This window comes from Miniopterus natalensis, chromosome 19, assembly GCF_054644295.1.
Source record: "Miniopterus natalensis isolate mMinNat1 chromosome 19, mMinNat1.hap1, whole genome shotgun sequence".
In the NCBI taxonomy this organism is placed as follows: Eukaryota; Metazoa; Chordata; class Mammalia; order Chiroptera; family Miniopteridae; genus Miniopterus; species Miniopterus natalensis.
Window position 1 is genome coordinate 14,919,093 of NC_142099.1, and position 21,209 is coordinate 14,940,301.

Sequence of the window (21,209 nt, forward strand, 5' to 3'; positions counted from 1 at the left end):
ATTTTGGATCTGACACTTATTCAGAAGGACCCACACCTGCTCTTCCCCCACTTGTCTTCATTGAAATACAGCAGGTCCTCGAATAACAATTTTATTCAAAGTCATTTCATTATAAAATAGGAACTTAACTCTTGTTTATATCAATTAACCTATGGAAAAATTGTTTTTTTAATACATTGTGTTGCTTTAAGCCACAGAACCAATGGACAACATTAAGTGAGGACTTACTGTAAATGGATTCACAAACCTTGAATCCTCACATCCAGTCAGCAAGTTCAATTGTCTCTGACTTGAATGTATCTTTTTATCTCCATCCCCAGTTGCTACCACTTTATTCCAAACCCTCATCACCTCTCACCTGGACTATTGTTAATAGTTTCCTATGTCCTCTTCTAATCCAGTCTTCAAAAATAGTATGAGTGAAAGACAGATCTTTCATTTCCTTTTTAAATCAGCCCCCAGTGGCTTGTTAACAAATTAGAAATAAAATTCAAACTTACCTAAGGCCCCATGTAATCTAAGCCTTGCCTTTTCCTCCTTCCTAGCTCACTACATTTCATCCACGAAGGCATGAAACGCCCCTGCTTCGGGGTCTTCATGCTTGCTTGTCCCTCAGCTTCGTTTATTCTCCCAGTCTTTTTGTGCCTTTTGGGGTCATTATTCAGGTCTTGGCTCAAGTGTCATCTCACTTGGCCCTTTTCAGAGCCCTCAACTTTAGGTAGGTCCCCCAAACCCGTTCTGCCACACTTTTATTTCTTTGTCCTGTTTGGTTTTCTGAAGAGTACTTTATCATGAACAGAAATCATCTTGTTTGTTTTGTTCATTTTTCACTTTTCCTCACAACACTGTAAGGAAAGGAGGAGTCATAACGGCAGGAGTTTTCACTGCATTATCTCGGCACCTAGAACGGTGCCTGGCACATACTAAGCAATGAGTAAAGGGCTAAAAATATTGGGGTTTTTAAATGCCTGGAAGTCTCATTAATGATATTTCTTTTCTACATGATTTTCAACAAATTAAAGTTTGCAGTAAATCAACGGTTCCATCACTGAAATATAATTATTTTAATGGTTTGCACTTTACATATTATTTTCCAGTCTTTACTTGCATGCCTTAGTAATCATAACTTATGTTTAATTTTTAAGAGGCTAGACTTTTTTTTTGACCTTTGCTGAAATTTCTCCATAAGGCAAGTTCTATCCTACCAGACTCCAATAAGTTAATGACTCTACCTCCTTTTGAATGCTGCTGCAAAAAATATATATACATCATTAAGTTTCAGAAGAAAAATCTTATTAATGTGATGGGGTTATGGGATATTCATTTTTCTTATTGACACATTCTTTAATGATTCTTTTTTTCCCCTTTTCATTGTTAAATATGCTTTTATTTTTTATATATTTTCAAATTTTATTTTTGTTTAAAATATTACAGATGCCCCTTTTTCTTAATGATTCTTATATTGGTTTTTCATTGTAACATTTCTAACAATTCTTTTAAAAAAAAATAAATCTTTATTGATTTCAGAGAGAAGAAAGGAGAGGGAGAGAGAGAGATAAAAATGATGAGAGAGTCATTGATCGAGCCCGAAACCAGGCATGTGCCCTCACCTGGAATCGAACCTCATCGCCTGGGTCTTAGGTTGACGCTCAACTGCTGAGCCACGCCCGGCTGGGCTCTAACAATTCTTGGTGGTATACAAGTGTATGTTTTATAATGTGATTATTATTAGGATAATTTATGGTAACATATTTTGTAAGCTCCTGCTGTGTGCAGAGGAGTTTCAGTCTGATGAGGCTGGTAAGAAAGGTATGAAAATAATATGAAAACAAGATAGAAAAGTGGTGAGTGACTTAAGACAGATACAGATAAAGTATGGAAATGCTGAGAAGGGAGAAATTGCTTTTCTGCATGAGACACCAGAAATCATGGCTCATTGTAGCACTGTTTTTCAGCTGTCAAAAATATTTTATGGCTTACACATAGCTTGAAAAGGCAAGAATATCCCTGAGCAATTTTGAAAATATTTCCATAAAGTTTTAAAAAAAATATTGTTTGTTTACCTAGTAAGCATTAACTTTTTAAAAACGAATTTATGCCAGTAATTTGAGCCTAGTTTCAATCTCTTAAGGATCATTGCTTAAACTTCAAGAATGGTCCTTTTAAGTTTTTTCTCAGTAGTGAACTTCCTATTACTGTGATCTTCCTTAATTATTTTACTCCATGTATCAACATTCTGACAGTTGGATTGAGCCTATTCGTAAGTAAAACTGTCTTAATTGTATGATTTATTTTGATGTTAGTAAGATCTGAGTCATACTTACCAATATAGCATTGTATTCCCTTCAAATTGAATCTTTTCCTATTGTAGTGTTACAGCCTCTATAACCTTCAGTTACTTAAAATGCCCAAGTTCCTCCTAATTACAGTACTTAAGAGTTTTAAATTCCATTTTCGATAGATAGCAAATGTGTTCTGTTTAATAGTGTATGTATAAGCAAAATGTAAACTTTAAATGTTAGTTGTTAAACTGTGGTTAGACCACTGTGAAACATAACTTGCAGTCTACTGCTTTCAGCCTCTAACATGTGAAGTAGCTTTAGAAAATAGTTTCTAGGTTACAGAAAGCTGATTATTTAGGTGATGACACATTTGTTAATTGGAAAAAGTTGACTTTCTTTATGTCTTCATCACTCTTTCTTGACGTGATTTACTTGGTTAGCTAGGAGAGGAGGTAGAGAATAAAGACTAGACAGTAGTTTATATTTGTTTTGAGTGAGAATGGTTGTGGAATATTTGTTTATAATTTGAATCTGTGTTGCCTGTTGGGGTCTAATTTTTTTTTTTTTAAGGAATAGAATTATTTTTTATCTGAGTATGAGTTACACATATTCATTGTAGAAAATTTGAAATATGCAGAAAAACATGCAGAAGACTGTGAAACACCCATGGATCTGAAATACTTAAGATTTTAATAGAGAACATTCTCATTGAATTTCTGTACATTCCTTTCAGATTACCTTTTATTCTTTGTATGTACATGTTTACATGTATTAAAATCGCGCTACTCTTTTGGGACCTTTTTGTTTAAAGTACTGTAAACATTTTTTATTGTTTTTACATAATCTCTAAGTCACTTAAAGATCCTATTTATTAAAAGTACTGACATCCATTAAGTGGTTCTTAATTGCTGGACATATTTTCCCTTTTTTAGCTATTATTTCAATTACTTAATAGGTCTCTACATAGATTATGGTGTTTGAAACTGTACAGTGCTTTCTGTGGGTTGTGCTTACATAGTCTCCCATTTGGAAAGAGCATGGTCATTGTTTGTTGACTGACATCACTTAATATTCCTACAAAATGTGTTACTATTTTGCTTTATAGAAATTCTGAAAATCATTGTAGAAATGTTTTTACCTCATATGAACCACCTGACATTGGAACAGACTTTCTTTTCACAAGTGCTGCCAAAGGTACAGTACTGTTATCTTATTAGGTGTACAGGTTACAAAACAAAGACTGTTAAAATCTAACCCGTTTTAGATCATTCTTAATTGTGGCTTTTAAAAAATGTTTCAAACATATTTGTCATACAAATAAAGTAGTAGAAAATAGAGCTCATGTGAAAATGTGGTGTTAGAGTAATTAGATGATTAAAAATTATTATATTTTCAGATATATTTCTGAATTTAAATTATTTGTAGTTAGTTTTAAATGCTCTTATATTGTAGTGCTATTAAATGAAAATTTGGAATGGGTGATAAAGGTAACAAGTCCTTTTGTTGTGTCTTCTCTCTAGAGTTTATTAGTAATTGTTGAATAGCATTGTCTAGAGAAATGGACCCAAGGTTTATTAAAGAAGTCTTAAGATAAAAATGGCTGGAATACTGGTAAAATCAATTAACTAAGAGAAAACATCATATCTACAGATTACTGTTATTACTTTTTAGATGTATGATACTTTTTCTTTGAAAAGCTGTCTTTTTTTTTTTCAATTGAGAGAATTAAAGGTACTTTGGTGCCAGGATGAAACATGTATGATAACTTGTTCTCTTATTGGAACGGAGCTCTTCTTAAGTTTAGCTTTGAGGCAAGTAACCGTCAGAATTCCTTTTACTCGTATTCACTTGGTTATTGTCTATCTGAAGAACTTCTTAGCATTTCTTTTCACCATCAGGAAAAGGTCCAGCTGCTGTTAGAATTTGTTCTTGACCAGCAGCAAAGGTCCAGCTGCTACATACATGACAACAGGATGTTGAGCATCAGCAGGCCTGTGGGAAACAGTGGGAAACAGGACCCTCTTTAATCCCCTTGTCTTGTTGCTGGCGTGCTTATTTCTGCAATGCGTAGGTCGTTTAAATTGTTTAGAAACGTCTTAGAATTAAGATCTTAAGGTGGCCAACTTTTCACAGGTGAAATACTTAGTTCTGAGGTCACATATTGTGCCTCTAACCCAGGAACTGTATTTTGAGTTGATTGAAAAGGGGAACTGTATGTAGCAGCTGGACCTTTGCTGCTGGTCAAGAACAAATTCTAACAGCAGCTGGACCTTTTCCTGGTGGTCAAAACAAATGCTAAGAATACAAGTGAATAGGAGATTCTACCAGAAATGGATCTTGTAAAAAAATGCCCATATGAATGTTGACTGGTTAAGACTATCATCTTTTATTATGAAAAGAGTAGCGCTTATATTTGTTACTTCACCAAAAAATGAACTATGAATGATTTTTTTAATTGTTATTAGATTTAAACCACAGAAATGTAAAATAAGTCAATTTCTGTCTGAGGTCTTTTTTTTGAAGACCGTACTGTAGAATGACTATATATATTATACAGGGTGGGGCAAAAGTAGGTTTACAATTGTCCATATGGAAAATAATAAATAATAATACAAGAATAAATGCTGTTTCACATACTCACATCAGTAAACCTGCCTTTGCCCCACCATGTATATATAAAACATATATTTTAGACTTAATTAGATGCAGTTGTTAAGCTAGATAATATTCTAAGGATGTTACTGATGTAAAAATAAAAGTCATCTGATTTTTAAAAGGTATCTTTCCTTTCCATTGATTTCTATTTATATTAATAACCTGCTTTGTTTTTACAGACTGTGAAATTATTTGATGACATGATGTATGAGTTGACCAGTCAAGCCAGAGAGCTATCAAGCCAAAACTTAGAAATCCAGAGCACTCTAAGGAATATTTTACAAGTAAGTCAAATGTATTAGAAAAGGAGAGACAGAGGGAGCTCAAAGAATATGAGAATTTTTATACTGATATTAATTAGCCTTGTATTCTTTATGTGGTGGCCCAGTACTGGAATTATATTTATAGAATTAAAAATATGAATACATAAATTCTGAAATTTTTTGTACAGTTTCATGCTGAGTAAACATCTAAACTCTTAAAGGAAATTGAGTAATTGAGCTAGCACGCCCTAACTAACTTCAAAGCATGTGGGCAGAATGCTGCCATGTTTTTTGATGTGTGGGTTAGGATTCCAGCTTTTTTTTTAACCTAATGGCTAGCTAGTTGTCCCAGTATGTGTAGTTCTGATAGACTGAAATTCTATGAACAGAGGTACAGTGTCCGTTTTGTTCACTGCTCTACCCTAGCCCCCAGTCTGACAGTTTTTAGGTGCATAAAAAATATATTGTGAATGTAACATCTTTCCTTATTTCCAGACAATGGTACAGGTCTTAGGAGCTCTTACGGGATGTGTTCAGCATGTCTGTGCCACACAGGACTCCATCATTCTAGAAAATATTCAGAGTCTTCCCTGCTCAGTTCTGCATGTAATCAAAAGTACTTTTGTACATTGTAAGGTGAGTAATGGGTTCAGGTACACTGTCAATGGCCTAGAATCCATGGGCAAAGGGACTAAGTACAATAGTATTTGTACATAAGATTTTACATTTTATCCTGTATTGCATACATGTAAATTTTTTTTTTTTTTTTAAATTTCAGAGAGAGGAAGAGAAAGGGAGAAGGAGATAGAAACATCAATGAGAGAGAATTATTGATCGGCTGCCTCCTGTATGCCCCCTACTGGGGATCGAGCCCAAAACCCGGGCATGTGCCCTGACAGGGAATCAGACTGTGACCTGGTTCATGGGTTGATGCTTAGCCATTGAGCAACACTGTCTGGGCTGCAAATATTTTAAAATAAGTGGTTATAAGGAGGTGATAAAAAGTGGGCTTTTGACCTAGCCAGCATGGCTCAGTGATTGAGCATCAACCTATGTATGATCCTGGAGATCATGGTTCAATTCCTGGTCAGGGCACATGCCAAAGTTGAGGGCTCGATCCCCAGTAGGGGGTGTGCAGGAGGCAGCCGATCAGTCACTCTCTCATCATTGATATGTTTCTCTCTCCCTCTCCCATCCTCTCTGAAATCAAACATAATTTAAAAAAAAAAAGGGATTTTGCGTTTTGTTTGTTTTATCTTCCTCTCTATTAAGAAGTGGTAGGATTTGTGTTGTGTTACAGGGGTGCTGAAATAGTTCTGTCATGAAGTTGGGGATGAATTCCTTAATGATTAGGTGTTGTGAAAAGACATTAACTCTTGTTAGTTCATCTATGCATTCCTTAGGCAGCTTTAAAGTACAAAAGCTGGCCTGGGATTTGTGGGTGACAGGCAGTTTTGATACTGCTATTTATTGGGTGAATGAAAATCGTTAAGTAATTAAAGCTTCTCTTTGGTGATAGGGTGCTACATTGTCATGCATCCAACCTAATGTTATTTATCTCCTTTTTAGTTTTATATTTGCAAGGTCTTGTAAGTCAGATCATTTGATACATGCTTGCATGCCTTGAGTGCACTGTGTTTAATGGATTCACTAAACATTTGTTTAATGAGTAAATATGTGATTCAGTGAAAAGCATTAAATTGATGATCTCTAATAGAGTGAAAGTAAATTGGCTTTTGAGCTTTTTATGATTTGTCTTTTCTCTCATTTTCATTTGAGCAGAATAGTGAATCTGTCTATTCTGGGCGTTTACACCTTGTTTCAGACCTCCTCCAGGCTCTTTTCAAGGAGGCCTATTCTCTTCAGAAGCAGCTAATGGAACTGCTGGATATGGTCTGCGTGGACCCTGGAGTTGATGAGAATGATGACATTTTAAATATGGTAATTGGTGAGTGAAGAAACTTATTATTCAATATATAATGTGTACGGACTATACACTGTATACTAGTTAATTATTGAACCCTGATATGGCCTCAGGGTTTCTAAGAGCAGCAAGAGAGGGTAACCCTCAATATGTAAGCATTTTTCAAGTCCTGGCTTACCTTACATTTATTATTGTCCTGTTGGCCAAAGCAAATCATATTGCTAAGCCCAGAGTCTGTTGAAGAGGACTGCCCAACAGTGTGTGGACATAGAAAGGGAAGTTATTGTGGCCGTTTTAATAAATAATCTCCCACAGACAGGGTAGGAGCCTTAGATGAGAACTGTGCAAATTAGTTCTAATTCTTCCTCGTTAGGATTTCTTTCCTTAGGTTCATTTTGTCATTTTAGAGTAGAAATATATACATACAGAATATTTCAGTTACAATAGGGTAGAACTTTATTCCACTAAACATTTTAGTTTTATTTAGGTCATAGGGTAGGTATAAACTTCAGAAGTTAATTTTCCATAATTTATAACAACCTTAAAAGTACGACATTTATTTTCAGTAATTATTTTGACAGTTTTTGCACACTTCATTACCTATTTTAATAAATGTCAAATTTTTCAGGAGATGCTTTTAAGTGTAGGAGATACTCATGATATTTCAATGTCTTAAATGTTCTGTTTTCTTCCTTTGTAGTTATTCATTCATTGTTGGATATCTGCTCTGTTATTTCCAGTATGGACCATGCATTTCATGCCAATACTTGGAAATTTATAATTAAGTAAGTTTTTTTGTTTTCACTTTTTGTAATTTTCCATATCTCAAATCTTAATTATTCATATTAGATTGCATTTAAAACAGTTCCTGTAGGTGTATATAATGTTCACTGACCCTGCTGTCTGATGATCCAGATAGTCCTACATGTAGCTCCCAAACCAAATTGGACTTTACCCTGCAGCCTCTAAAATAAAAAGATAAAAATAATTCTCCCTAGTTAGCTAGTAGTTCTGAAATAATGGACCAGGGTCAGACTGACACTTAACTCCTTGCCTGCTGCTACTGTTGTTAACCATTAAGTGCCCTATTTCCAGGCTGAGATGAATTAGTTACAAGTAGAGCTGAATATATTCCCTTCATTATGAGCTTTTGAGTTGTTCAGCTTGAATCGCATTCACAAAGTAATTATAACAGCACGAAGAAGGGTTACTAGGGAGAGGCCTGCAATATTTGTCAGTTTCTTAGGTGCAGGAGGAGCTACAGTTGAGATGTGAAAACGGTTAAGAACCTCTACACACATGCCTAAAACATTAAAGGTCAATGTAGCACTTTCAGGTCTTGGGTGTTTCAGGTCTTAGGTGTTTTTGCACTACCAGGTCATTAAGTTTCCAACAACTAACAGAGCAGTGGTTAGAAGTGTCAGCTCTGAGCCATGCTGCATTTTGCGTGAATCTTTTCTGAAATAACTTACTCTTCCTGAACACTTGGGCAATTTGGTTAACTTCTGTGAACCTTAGTTTGCTCATCTGAAAATAGGTGTAGTTAACAGTGGCACTTTTTTAGTGGTCTAATAGAGTTGAGTTTATCAGGGTGAAATGCTTAGAATGGGTGCATGGTACATAGTGCTCAATGAATTAGAGTATCACTATCATCACTATCACCATCACCACCCTTATCACAATCACCATCATCACCACCACTGTTATCATATATCTTCCACTCTTAATCCCTTCCAGTTCTCTTTCTACGTAGCATTCAGACTGATCTTTTAAAAATATAACCAGATCATGTCACTCAGCTGCTTAAAATCCACTCCATTTTACTGAGAGTAATCACCTAATCCTCTCGGGGCTCTGCCGTCTTCACCGGCCTGTCTTCGCTGCTCTCTGCCTGCACTTAGTTCCTCAACTCTCCTGGAGCCTTGTCTTGGCTTACCTCTTCCGCTCTTCTCCGTCCTTTACACCTTGCCTAACCCCTGCTTATTGTTCATTTCTCGGCTTAGGTGCTGCATCTTCATGGTAGTATTCTTTGATTTCCTCACCCGAAGGGTAAGTTAGATTAGACCTCTCTGTGGTAGCACACTGGCCTTTTCCATCTTCACACTGATCACCGCCATAGTTAATTATTACTTAATACTTGCTTGTGTTGGCTGCATGTTCTGTGCAGATAGTTCAGAGGTTATGTCTTCATTCACCTCCATATCCCCAGAGCCTAGCAGAGTGACTGGCACATAGTAAGATTTCAGTTAATATTTTACATGGAGAAATAAAAGAAATAGTAACTTAAACTGATGTAACGACTTTATAGGTAAAGTCGGCATATCTTAATTATGTCGTGTCGTGTGCACTGTGAATTTTTTACATGTTCCTTCATATTTTTGTGGTTCTATGTTTCTCATGGTGATTGCTCTTTTTACTCATTTAGGCAGAGCCTTAAGCACCAGTCAGTTATAAAGAGTCAACTGAAACACAAAGGTATCGTCGCCAGTTTGTGTGAGGACATTTTGTGCTCCTTCCAGTCTTGTTTACAGTTAGCGGAGCAGATGGCCCAGTCAGGGACACAGGTATGTATGCTCCCACAGCACTTAAACGATGGCTCTTACTTCCTTTGGCATTTAGTGAATTGCATTTGAACCTGTGGGTCACGTCACTCTAAGGGTTTTAATTTGTTTCATTTGTGTTTGTTTGCTTATTTTTTCAGGCTATTAGGTGGAATTATAGCCCATACTTACTTTTTACCTGGAACATTGCATTAGATTCCTGTCTGCTCTCATTCTCACTAGGGTCCACCTGTCCCTCCTCTTTACATACTAACTAGTTGGTCAAGGCATTCTCCTCACCATCCTTTCATTCTTTTGTACTCTAAAGCAAAAGTCTAATGCTTTAGCCTTGTATTTATTTAAGATCATCTTGATAGAGGCACACCCAGCCTTTTCTTTACCAATCCCATGTAGCCTGCGGTGATGCAATATGCAACTCATGTGTATGTCTTCTAAACTCTATATGTACTTGCATTTATTTTGATTTCAAAAGTTATAGTGTTGAATTAGCATCCCATATATGAGCCATTGTATTCTAAAAATTTATTTCTAATGTGCTTACTGGTAATTGTAGTTCCTTTTCCTATGACAGTGTTATACCTAGTGCCTTTTGTTCTTAGACTAGCCCTTTAAATTTTATTTAATTCATAAAGCCCTAAATTAAAGGATTAATAGTACTCAGGACCTAACAGTTATATATTTCAGTGGGAAAAACGAATTAAATATTTCTTCCTGGAGTAATAGAAACACATTCCTCGAACTGTAGACCTGCAAGCTGTCAGAGGAAATTCTTTGTACCTATGTTCTTCCCCGCCAAGCATCTGTGGGGAAGGCGGTGTAAGGATTTATCCAGTCCCTAAACACTAGTAGCAACTGGTGGGGCAGGGATGCTCTGGGAAGACAGATGCTAGCAGAGGATGGAAGTGTGGGGAGGCGTTCTGGAGGTGCTTAAGGAGCTGAGGAGTAGCTTAGGAGGGGACTGACCTTTTCCCTCTTTTCTTTCTCTCTTATCTGTCCTCTCCTTATATCCCTTCTTTCTCTTCCCTTTTATTTTTTTCTGTCTCCACTTCCTTCGCATACACTTTCTGGTTTCCCCTGACCTTGCTGAAGGGAGAGGCATTTGGTTGGGCATCCCAGTGTCACAGCAGGAAGGTTCACTCTGCCACCTCTATCCTCAGAAATATAGATAAGTATACATCTGTATCCTCAGCCCCAACCTCCTCTTTCCCCAGTTCCTTCTTGCTTATCCTGACACCACAGCATCCAGCCAGTTAGTGCTTAGAGAGGAAGATTAGACAGAGGCTCTGGACAGAAGTGAGACGTGGAAAGCCCATCAACAGGATAGATAGTCTATAGTGGGAGAGAAAAGAAGACCAAAGGGTGCCTGGTGAGGGTGGCTATTTGCATTAATGTTTATAAGTTCAGCTCATATCAGCTGTTTGTGGGTGAGAATCAGGATTTAAATTGTAAGTTCTCCTAACTTCCAAGCATGTTTTTATGTTTTTCCTTATTTGTGAACATTTGGGACCAATAATTGACCATCTGTATACTGTCCATCTGCTGAAATGAAGCTTGCCATGGTCTAGAGTTTCTGTGTTCTTCACTCTAAAATTCTGATGAGCAGCGCCCTCTCCTGTTCGCTATTGATATTTATTGAGGAATCAAACTATTAAAGTTTTCCATGTAGTGTTTTCAAAAATGTCTAAATAAAAACACTAGATTTAATTAGTTGTGAGCTGTTAATGGAGGGATTATGGATATTTCAGTCCCTGTGTTTGTTTCCTAGGCTGCAGTAACAAACTAGGTGGCTTACACGAAACAACATTTATTCTCACAGTTCTAGAGGCTAGAAGTCTGGAATATGTCAGCAGGGCCTTGCTCTCTCAACCACTGTGGAGCAGAGTGTGCTCTGTGCCTGTCTCTTAGCTTCTGGTGTGGCTGGCATTCTGTGTAACCCTGATCTCTGCCTCCACTGTCACATGATGGTATCTCCCTGTGTCTTCTTCATATAAGACCCAGTCAGTTGGATTAAGGGCACATCCTACTCCTGTATGACCTCATCTTAACTAATTACATCTGCAATGACCGTATTTCTAAATAAAGTCACATTCTGAAGTATTAGGGGTTAGGACTTCAGCATATCTTTTTGGGGGACGTTTATTCCATAATAGCCCTAAAATTGACAAGATATTCATTCTCTCTTAAGTCTTGAATATGCTTTCAAAATGAGAATGTTGTGTTAGTCTTTTTTTAGCATATAGTCTTTTTTTTCTTTTTTCTTTTGTTCCCTCTACCCTCTAGCATATAGTCTTTTATCCATCAATAATTTAGTTTTTCTGCAAAGATAGGGAAATTTATTTGTAAGGCTTTTTGATACAAATTTAATTTCCACTGTAATTCCTACTTTTATTTATACATTGCTTATAGAAATTTGTATTCTGAAAAGAAACATACTTTTATATTTATTGCTATACTTGGATTTATTGCCTGCGCATTTAGTTTTTAATCAGTATTTTTTTTTGTTTTTTTAAAGAAAGGAAGCATGGGTACTCACTGTTTTGAAACATTGAATAATAATCTTCCTTGATTATGTCCCAGCCCCCTCTTTGTTGGCATTGGGATGCAAACTTTCTGTTCTAAACAGTTCAGTAAATCAAGGATTTACGTTATACACTTGCTTTTTGAAAATATAAAAATAAAAGCTCTAGCTTAAATTGGTATGCTATTTAGTAATGAAGTAAAACTAATCTTCAACTAAATCTTGTACAATTTCCCCTTGAATGAGAAAGGAAAATTTAAGGTAGGCAGACATTACCATTCATTCATTTAATGAATATTTCCAGAGCGCTTGTTCTGTGCCAGAAACTGTACTGAGGGCTAAGTTAGTCACACTTTCTGCCCTCAGCAACTTATACTGTATTCTAGCTTGGGAGACAAATAAGCAGGTAATTTATAGAATAGTGTGATCTGTGGAGACCTGGGGGTATGTTCATGAGGGTAAAGAAACCCAATCATGAAGTCAGGGAGGTTTCTTGTAATACAACATCTAAACTGAATAAAGTTTCTTATTGAGTCAGTGTAGGTTTATCTTTAATCTCTATTTGTGAACTTCCATAGCACTGTAAGTGTTCAGGTTCATAATTATCAAAGAAAGGTGAATATTCATCTCACCTGTTTTTGCTGAGGAAAATTGACTATTTCATATATTTTTAATATAGGTCAAAATGAAGAGTCTAATTAGTGGTTTATACAATTCCGTTTTGATTTTTTTAATTAAGGTTTTGCTATATTGTTGGAAAGAAATTGAACACAGTTGATGAACATTAAAGTTAAGACATTTTATTCATAAGAAATTATTCTCAAAATTAAAGACAGCAATGTATCTATTTGACATAATTTTATGGTACTAATTTAAAGCTCTTTGGATTATAATGTGAATTACACATTTGGGTGACATAACTAATACTTAAGTGTCAGACTCTGAACCTTACAGTAACCTTAGTATAAGCCACATTGTAACCCCACAGAGAGCTTAAATAACATTCCCATGAACATGTAGTAGTTGGGAGTGGGCAGGATTTCAATCCAGGCAGGATGACTCCATAGCCCTCTAACTCCCTTTCATGCACATAGCGATTGTGGCATTACCCAGAATTTTATCAGTTTACAAGTGTACTGCGCACTCAGAAAACCCTCATCTGTCACATAGCTGCCTAACAGGGAAAGTGAAATGCTACTTTCCTTTGCTAGAGAGAACACAGATAAGGTTTCAGTTTATTTTTGTGGGGTTAGGGAGTAAGTCTTAACAGATAACATACATTTTAAAATAATAGGATTATATTATGCATATTCTTTTGCAACTGATTTTTTACTTAATAATCTATCTAGTGCTTACTGTTTCGTGAAGATCCAACTACCTGATTCTTTTCTGTTAATCCTCATCTGAGGATGTTTTTTCCATTGATTTTTTAGGGGAGAGTAGAGGGAGGGGGAGGCGAGAGAGAGGGGGTGGGTATCATTGAAACATCGATGTGAGAGAGACATATCGATTGGTTTCCTCACGCACCCAGGATTGACCCTGCAACTGAGGTATGTGCCCCTTGTCCAGAATCGAACCCAGAGCCTTCAGTCCGTGGGCTGACCCTCTAACCACTGAGCCAAACCGGCTAGGACAGGCATTTAAATTTCTTTCACTTTTAGATTGACCCACAATGTTCACCTCTTGCTATTACATACTGATTTATTTTCAGTAACATGGAGTTTAAATTTTTGAATGATCTCTCATCATTTGGTGTTTGCTTGTATCGTTCCTAACAATTCAGAGTAAAATTTCTTGGAAAATTTTTTCACTCTAAGTTTTAATAAGGGACATTTTTAGAAAAAATTATCTCATTTACAAGTTAAGCTAAGCTAATTTCACATTCTTTTTTTATTTATTATGCTTTATTTCCTTTTTTGAAACAGGATAATGCTGACTACAGATTATTTCAGAAAACACTTAAATTGTGTCGTTTCCTTGCCAACTCTCTTCTGCACTATATTAAGGTAAGGCTTATTTTTTATAATACGTAAATGTGAATAAATTATAAATTAGCATTTTAGGAAGACCTGTATATTTGGGAGTCATCAGGAGAGCAGTATAATTGAAGATATGTGGACAGAATAGTAGTTCAGGCAGATTATTTATTTGGAGAGATGAGCAGAGAGTGCTTACAGCAGTCAGTGAAAGAAGCATCATTAGTAGTAGATATTAGTGATTTTAAAAAAAAGTCCGTATTACTCTGTTTTTGACCTTGTCCTCCTTTTGGAGGAAAAGATAGGATCTCCAATGACTGTTTATTGTAGTCAAAATATAGTTTGTGGTCAGCACACCGACTGCTCATCATTGTCATCCGATTTGTGTGCTGCCTGACATGGTCCTTGTGGGCACCTGCTGTGCACTCTGGTAGGCTGGCTTCTCTAACCCTGGTTCCCTGCATTTTACAGGGTGTGTATTTTAGTGGCAGAGGCAAGCAGTGGGAGGGTAATGCTGACCTTGTAAAATGAATTTGGGAGCCTTCCCACCTCTTCATTTTTTTTTGGAGTATTTTGAGAAGGATATGTATTATTCTTTGAATGTTTGGTAAAATTCACCTGTGAAGACATCTGGTCCATGGCTTTGTTTCTTGGGAGTTTTTTGATTACTGATTTGATTTTGTTAGCAGTTATTAGTCTGTTCAGGTTTCCTGCTTCTTCCTGGTTCAGCCATGGAAAATTGTATATATGTAGGCATTTACCCATTTCTTCCAGGTGGTTCAATTCGTGGGCATATAATTGTTCATAGTATTTTCTTACAATCCTTTGTATTTTTTTAAAAAAATATATCTTTATTGATTTCAGAGAGAGGAAAGGAGAGGGAGAGAGAGATAGAAACATCAATGATGAGAGAGTCATTGACCGAGCCCGCAACCCGGGCATGTGCCCTGACTGGGAATCGAACCCCGATTGCCTGGATCCTAGGTTGATGCTTAACCACTGAGCCACGCCCAGCCGGGCTATCCTTTGTATTTTTGTGATCAGTTGTCACTTCCCTTTCGTTTCTGGTTTTATTTGGGCCCTCTTTTTTTTTAAATTGATGGGTCTGGTTAAAGGTTTGTCAATTTTAATTATCTTTTCAAAGAACCAGCTCTTGGTATCATTGACCTTTTTTGTTTTCTTATACTTTATTTTGTTTATTTTTCTTTTCCGATCTTTGTTATTTCCTTCTTTCTGTTCACTTATTGAGCATCCTTATAATCAGTGTTTTGAACTCTGCATCTGGTAGATTTCATTTAGCTCTTTTTCTGGATTTTGTCCTGTTCATTTGGGATATGTTTCTTTGTCTCCTCATTTTGGCTGCCTCCCTGTGTTTGCTTCTATGTATTAGGTAGAGCTGCTACATATCCCAGTCTTGGTAGAGTGGCCTTATGTAGTAGGTGTCCTGTGGGGCTCAGTGGCACAGTCTCCCTGGTCACCTGAGGTGGGTGTCCTGAGGTGTTCCCTCATGTAGGTTGTGTGTGCCCTCCTGTTATAGATGAGCCTTGATTGCTCTTGGCACATCAGTGGGTGGGATTGAGCTTCAGGCTAACTGGCAGAGCTCTAGCAATATAGTTTGTTCTTCAGTGTGTCATTTGTGAAGCTGGTTAGGTGGTTCTCTGGTGAGGTCTGAAGCTGGCTATCAGGTCTGTTGGTTCTGGAGCCTTTTGGGAGGATTCCAGTGCAAGTCATGGTCAACCGGCACTTGTTCCTGGGTTTGGGCCATCTGGCAGGAGCTACAAAGCAATCTGCTGTTGGTTGCCATTAGTGCTGGGCTTGGAACCGTTTGATGGGCACCAAGATGTGAGCTGAAGTCAGCTGCCAGTTGTGCCAGGTTTATGTCAATTATTTGAGGCTACCTTCCAAGCCAAGGTTGGCCGCTGCTTTTGCTAGGCTTAGGGCTATCTGATGGGCATTACAGTGGGAATTGTTGAAGTAGTGTAGCAGAGGCACAGAGCACATTGAGGCCAGCTGCTGCTTTTTTTGGGGTTTGTGAGATTTTGGGAATGTATGCAACGTAAACTTAGGCACAGTGTGTGGAGGAGCCACTGGAAGAGGTTCCACAGGGCTTGGGAGTTGGGCTGGGTTTTAGAATCATTTGGGCCAGGGGAACAGGAACAGTGTTAGCCAGGTTAATGTAAATGGCATCCAGGGTGTGGCAAAAGTTGTGACTATGGGAAAACAGTTTATTAATTAATGTGTTGTTTTCCATATGAACAACTGTACACCAACTTCTGCCCCACCCTATATTTGGCGCCCAGCTGGTCCATTTTGGCAGTGTGGTGGGACACCTCGACAAAGGAACAGTGGCACTCTGCTTCTTCAGCCCTCAATCTATAGTTAGTTCAGATCCTTTCTGTGAGTCCCTGGCACCTCCTGCTGGGCTACTGCTCTGTCCTGAATTCCACATCCTGTGAGTATGTGAGTTCATGTGCTGGCCCTTTAGGAGGACTGCCTAGGACTCCAGCAGCCTCTGTCTTACTGGGATACAGTCCCTTCTGGATTTTACAGCCAGATATTATGGGGGTCTCCTCTTTCTGGCATTGGTGCTCTGGAGCAGGGACCCCTCGCTCCTCAAGGGAGGACTTTTGCAGTTGAGATACTCCTCCTGTTAAGGGCGTGGGTCCTGCCTGCTCAGCTTCTCTGCCCTCTTACTAGTCTCTTCATGGCTTCTTTGTATCCCTTAGTTGTAGGAGACTAGTTTAGCTAGTCTTTAGATGGTTCTCAGTGATGGTTGTTTTATAATTCAGTTGTAATTTTGATGTGGTTGTGGGAGGAGGCAAGCACAGCGTTTACCTCCTCTGCCATCTTGACCAGAAGTCCTAGTTGTGCCATTTTTTTAATCCTTTCCTACCAGGGGAATTTTTAATTTTTAAAATTTAATCATCAGCTGTTTTTCTATGTCCTATAACAATAAGAAATACTTTTTTAACTTTCCAAAAGATAGCCTACCATAATGAGTGGAGCCTTAACAACACTTGAAGCCCATCCTTGCTGGGTTTTAGCTGTGTGACTTGATTATGTTACTGGATACTTTAATTTCAGCTTTCTGTTCTGTGAATTGGGGACGATGATAGGCCATAGGATTTTTGAGGGACTGAAATTAAGTAAACTGATGTACATGAAGTCTCTGGCAACATGTCTACTGAGCACTTAGTTAGAGCTCCGTGCATGATAGTTGCTAATTGTCATTTTGGTGATAGTCTTTGATGGAACTTTTATTTTTATTTTTTATATATCTTTATTGATTTCAGAGAGTGGAAAGGAGAGAGAGAGACAGACAGAAACATCAATGATGAGTTATTGGGGATTGAGCCTGAAGCCTGGGCATCTGCCCTGACTGGGAATAGAACTTTGATCTCCTGGATCCTAGGTCGATGCTCAACCGCTGAGCCACGCCCGGGCAGGCTGGTGATAGTCTTAACAGTAAATAATTTTAGATGCTTAGCTTAATCCTCTTTTATATTCTCATGCAATAATTTTTTTTTAATATGGCACATCCAGGATTTTATTTTATTTTTTGCATGCCCTTGTGAGAGATGTGTGTTAGAAAAGTACATTGTATATAAAGAATTAATAGAATTGTTCTATTTTAGGAATTTCTTCCTTTCCTCTCTGATTCTTGCTGTACATTGCACCAGCTTTATCTCCAGGTACACAGGTAAGAATGCCATATAATTATTAAAATGTAACGACGCCAAGGCAAAGATTAAGTATATGTCATTTTAAAATAAAACATCAGAGTCATTTTTCTTAATGTTTTAGTAAATTTTTATTTGTTTGCTTAAAATAATTGGGGATGACAGCTTTTAAAAAAATAGATTCCATGTGGGTTTAGCATATCTTTGTATTCTTAACTAGTGCCTTATATCAAGTGATGAATAACTAGTGTGATAAATACCAAAGGCCAAAAAAAAGAAGTTATACATACACATGTGTATTTTCTATTGGCATATTGTTTTTATCTGTTATTTTATGCCCATGAGACTTAAATCACTTAGTAAACTCTGTCTCAGAAATAATATGAATTACAGGATGGTATCACACAGATAGGGGATTAGTGACATTTGAAAATCACAGTTACCTTAGAAAAGCCCTCAATTTGACCTAATCTGTCAACTCACTTATCCAGGTCCTCTCATCTCTCCCTGATCCAGCTAGTCTCCTAGACAACTTTTTCATACTACTCCCTCTTCAAACTCCCTGTGTCTCCAGCACCTTCAGCCGATTCCTCATCGTCAGTGTCCTGTCACTGAGAAAAAGGAAGCACGTGGAGGAGAGCTCCCCTACCCTCCCTCCAGCACAACCACTCTGCCTTTATTTAGCCTATAGATTTAGGCCCTTGTTCTCACGGATGAACTAGCTGAGGCCAGCCAGCCTCTCCATTGGTGTGTGGGATTCCGCCCTCTCATGTGCGCAGGGCCCTCACCCTGGCAGTTACCCCTTTCCGCTTGCATCGTCAGCCTCCCTCCCTATTGTATCATTCCCAGGAGAGTATCAATGTGCTGTCATTTTTCCCATCTTAAGAACAATACAAAACAAATTCTCTCAACTCTACATTCACCAAATTTCTTCCCATTTCTCTGCCTCTGTTATACGTGGATTTTTTTCAATAAATACTGTAAATGTATTTTCTTTGTGATTTTCTTAACATTTTCTTTTCTCTAGCTTACTTTATTGTAAGAATACAGTATATAATACATGTAACACACAAAATATGTGTTATTCGACTGTTTATGTTACTGGCAATGCTTCTGGTCAATAGCAGGCTATTAGTCAAGTTTTTAAGGAGTCAAAAGATATACACAGACTTTTGACTGCGGGGAGTTTGCACCCCTAATCCCTGCGTTGTTCAAGGGTCACCTGTACTTTATTTCTTAATCATATTCCAGTCAGACTTTCTCTTCCTCCACTTCACCAAAACAGCTCTGGTCAAGGTCATCTGTGACCTCCATGTTGCCATATCCAGTGGTCAGTTTAGGCCTCACCTTAACTTGTCAGCAGTGCTTGACCCTTTCTTTTGAACTCTCTTCTGTTGACTTCTAGGACATCCCTCCCTCTTGGTTCTCTTCTGATCTCACCGGCTGCTCCTCAGCTGTCTCGGCAGGTTCCTCCTCTTCTCCGGAGCTTCTTTAAGTTGGGTTGCCCCAGCCCTCAGTCCTCAGGCCCCTTCTCTATGGTCATTTAGTCTCAAGACTTTAAGTTGATATTTCTCCTTTTAATGTAACTACACTTAAGCTGACCCAAACCAGACTCTTGTTTCCCACCCATTTCATCCCCCCTCCTCCCCATACAATCTCCTCTGTGGCTTCCTCATTTCAGTTTAAATGGCAGCTTCCTTCTTCACATTGATCTGGCCCAAATCATTGCTGTCTCCTTTAATGTTTTTCTTGTTTGCTAATTAACCACATGTGTCAAGTCTATGGAGTTTCATTCCCTTTTATATATGTCTTTCACCTTACTTATAATTTAATCCTCACAACTCCAGATCAGTGTCACAAGTGAAGAGACTGAGAGACTCAGGGAGGTCAGATGAATGAACCAAAGCCATTAACCACATGTGGTTAATTAGCAAAACTCTCTTGTTATCGCCTTTAGTATAAATGTATATATTCACTATGTATATACAGAATGCAGCCACTTCTCACCACCTCAGCTGCTACCAGCCAGTCCCATCCACTATTATTTTCTTGCCTGGATTTTTGGAAAGGAGCATCCAGCCCACTGTCTCTGCTTCCATCCTCATCTCGCTCTACTCTGTTCTTCATACAGTAGCTAGAGTGAGTGACAAACATAAGTTAGGTCATGTGACTTGCGTGCAAACCCTCAAATGACTCAGTATTCAAATAGAATTCAATAGAGTTTCCTGTCCACTGTAACCTTGTTTTTTTTCCACAGCACTTATTACCACCTGCTATGCTATGAACTTACTTGCTCCTTTGTTTAACTGCCTCCCTTCATTAGAATGGACACTCTATAAAGGCGGTGATTTTGTGCATTTTGTTTACTGCTATATCCTGGAACAGTGCATGGCATGTATACATAGGCATTTAGTAAACATTCTTCAAATAAATAAATTAAAAATACATCATTTGATTGAAATGCAAACACTTTGATGCTCAGTAGCTATAGTTCAAGTCTATGGAGTTTCATTACCTTTTATATATGTCTTTCACCTTACTTATAATTTAATCGTCACAACTCCAGATCAGTGTCATAAGTGAAGAGACTGAGAGACTCAGGGAGGTCAGATGAATGAACCAAAGTCACATAACTAATGACTGACGGATGGGTGCTTTTTCCATCACACTACAGAGGCCCTAATGTTTATCTTAGGTGTATCTTTTTTTTTTTTTTAATTCCTCACCAAGGATATGCTTATTGATTTGATTTTATTTTTTAAAATATATATTGATTTCAGAGAGAGGAAGGGAGAGGGAGAGAGAGATAGAAACATCAATGATGGGAGAGTCATTGGTTGAGCCCGCAACCTGGGCATGTGCCCTGACTGGGAATCGAACCCCGATCGCCTGGATCCTAGGTCGACGCTCAACCGCTGAGCCATGCCCAGCCGGGCTGCTTATTGATTTTAGACAGAGGAGAAGAGAGACAGAGACAGAGCATCGATCAGTTGCCTTCTGTACATGTCCTAACTGGGAATCGAACCCATAACCTTTTGCTGTATAGGATGACGTTCCAATGAACTGAGCCACCTGGCCAGGGCTTAAGTGCATCTTTTTAAATGTTATTCTTTATCTCCTGCAGGACAGGGTGCTTCCATGTATTGTCAAGTGTGCCACAATTAAAATAACGTGGCAAAAAATACTGAATACATATTTCACATAGGTTTTGATGGAAGTTCAGTTTAAACCCCATTACTGAGACATTTTTCATGAAAAGGTAGCATCTCCCTTGAGCATCATCATGCAGTTTAGTTATTGTAAAGCTCTTGCTCCTGAGAAACAGCATTAATTCATAGTAAATTCAGCAT

At 37.9% G+C, this 21,209-nt stretch overlaps 1 protein-coding gene across 4 annotated transcripts in view; it reads left to right on the forward strand.

Moving 5' to 3' along the window:
- The window catches only part of FIRRM (FIGNL1 interacting regulator of recombination and mitosis), a 35,921-nt gene that overhangs the window by 1,238 nt on the left and 13,474 nt on the right, over positions 1 to 21,209 (forward strand). For 3 of the 4 annotated variants that reach the window (XM_087827804.1, XM_087827802.1, XM_087827803.1), the window contains exons 2-10: positions 2,220 to 2,260; positions 3,388 to 3,476; positions 5,117 to 5,221; positions 5,696 to 5,836; positions 6,983 to 7,148; positions 7,825 to 7,909; positions 9,550 to 9,688; positions 14,129 to 14,209; positions 17,815 to 17,879. In XM_087827804.1, the coding sequence (XP_087683930.1) occupies positions 2,220 to 2,260; positions 3,388 to 3,476; positions 5,117 to 5,221; positions 5,696 to 5,836; positions 6,983 to 7,148; positions 7,825 to 7,909; positions 9,550 to 9,688; positions 14,129 to 14,209; positions 17,815 to 17,879 (912 nt within the window). Of the gene's footprint in view, positions 1 to 2,219; positions 2,261 to 3,387; positions 3,477 to 5,116; positions 5,222 to 5,695; positions 5,837 to 6,982; positions 7,149 to 7,824; positions 7,910 to 9,549; positions 9,689 to 14,128; positions 14,210 to 17,814; positions 17,880 to 21,209 lie in introns of those variants that run through there. The other variant, XR_015716108.1, reaches the window with a different exon arrangement.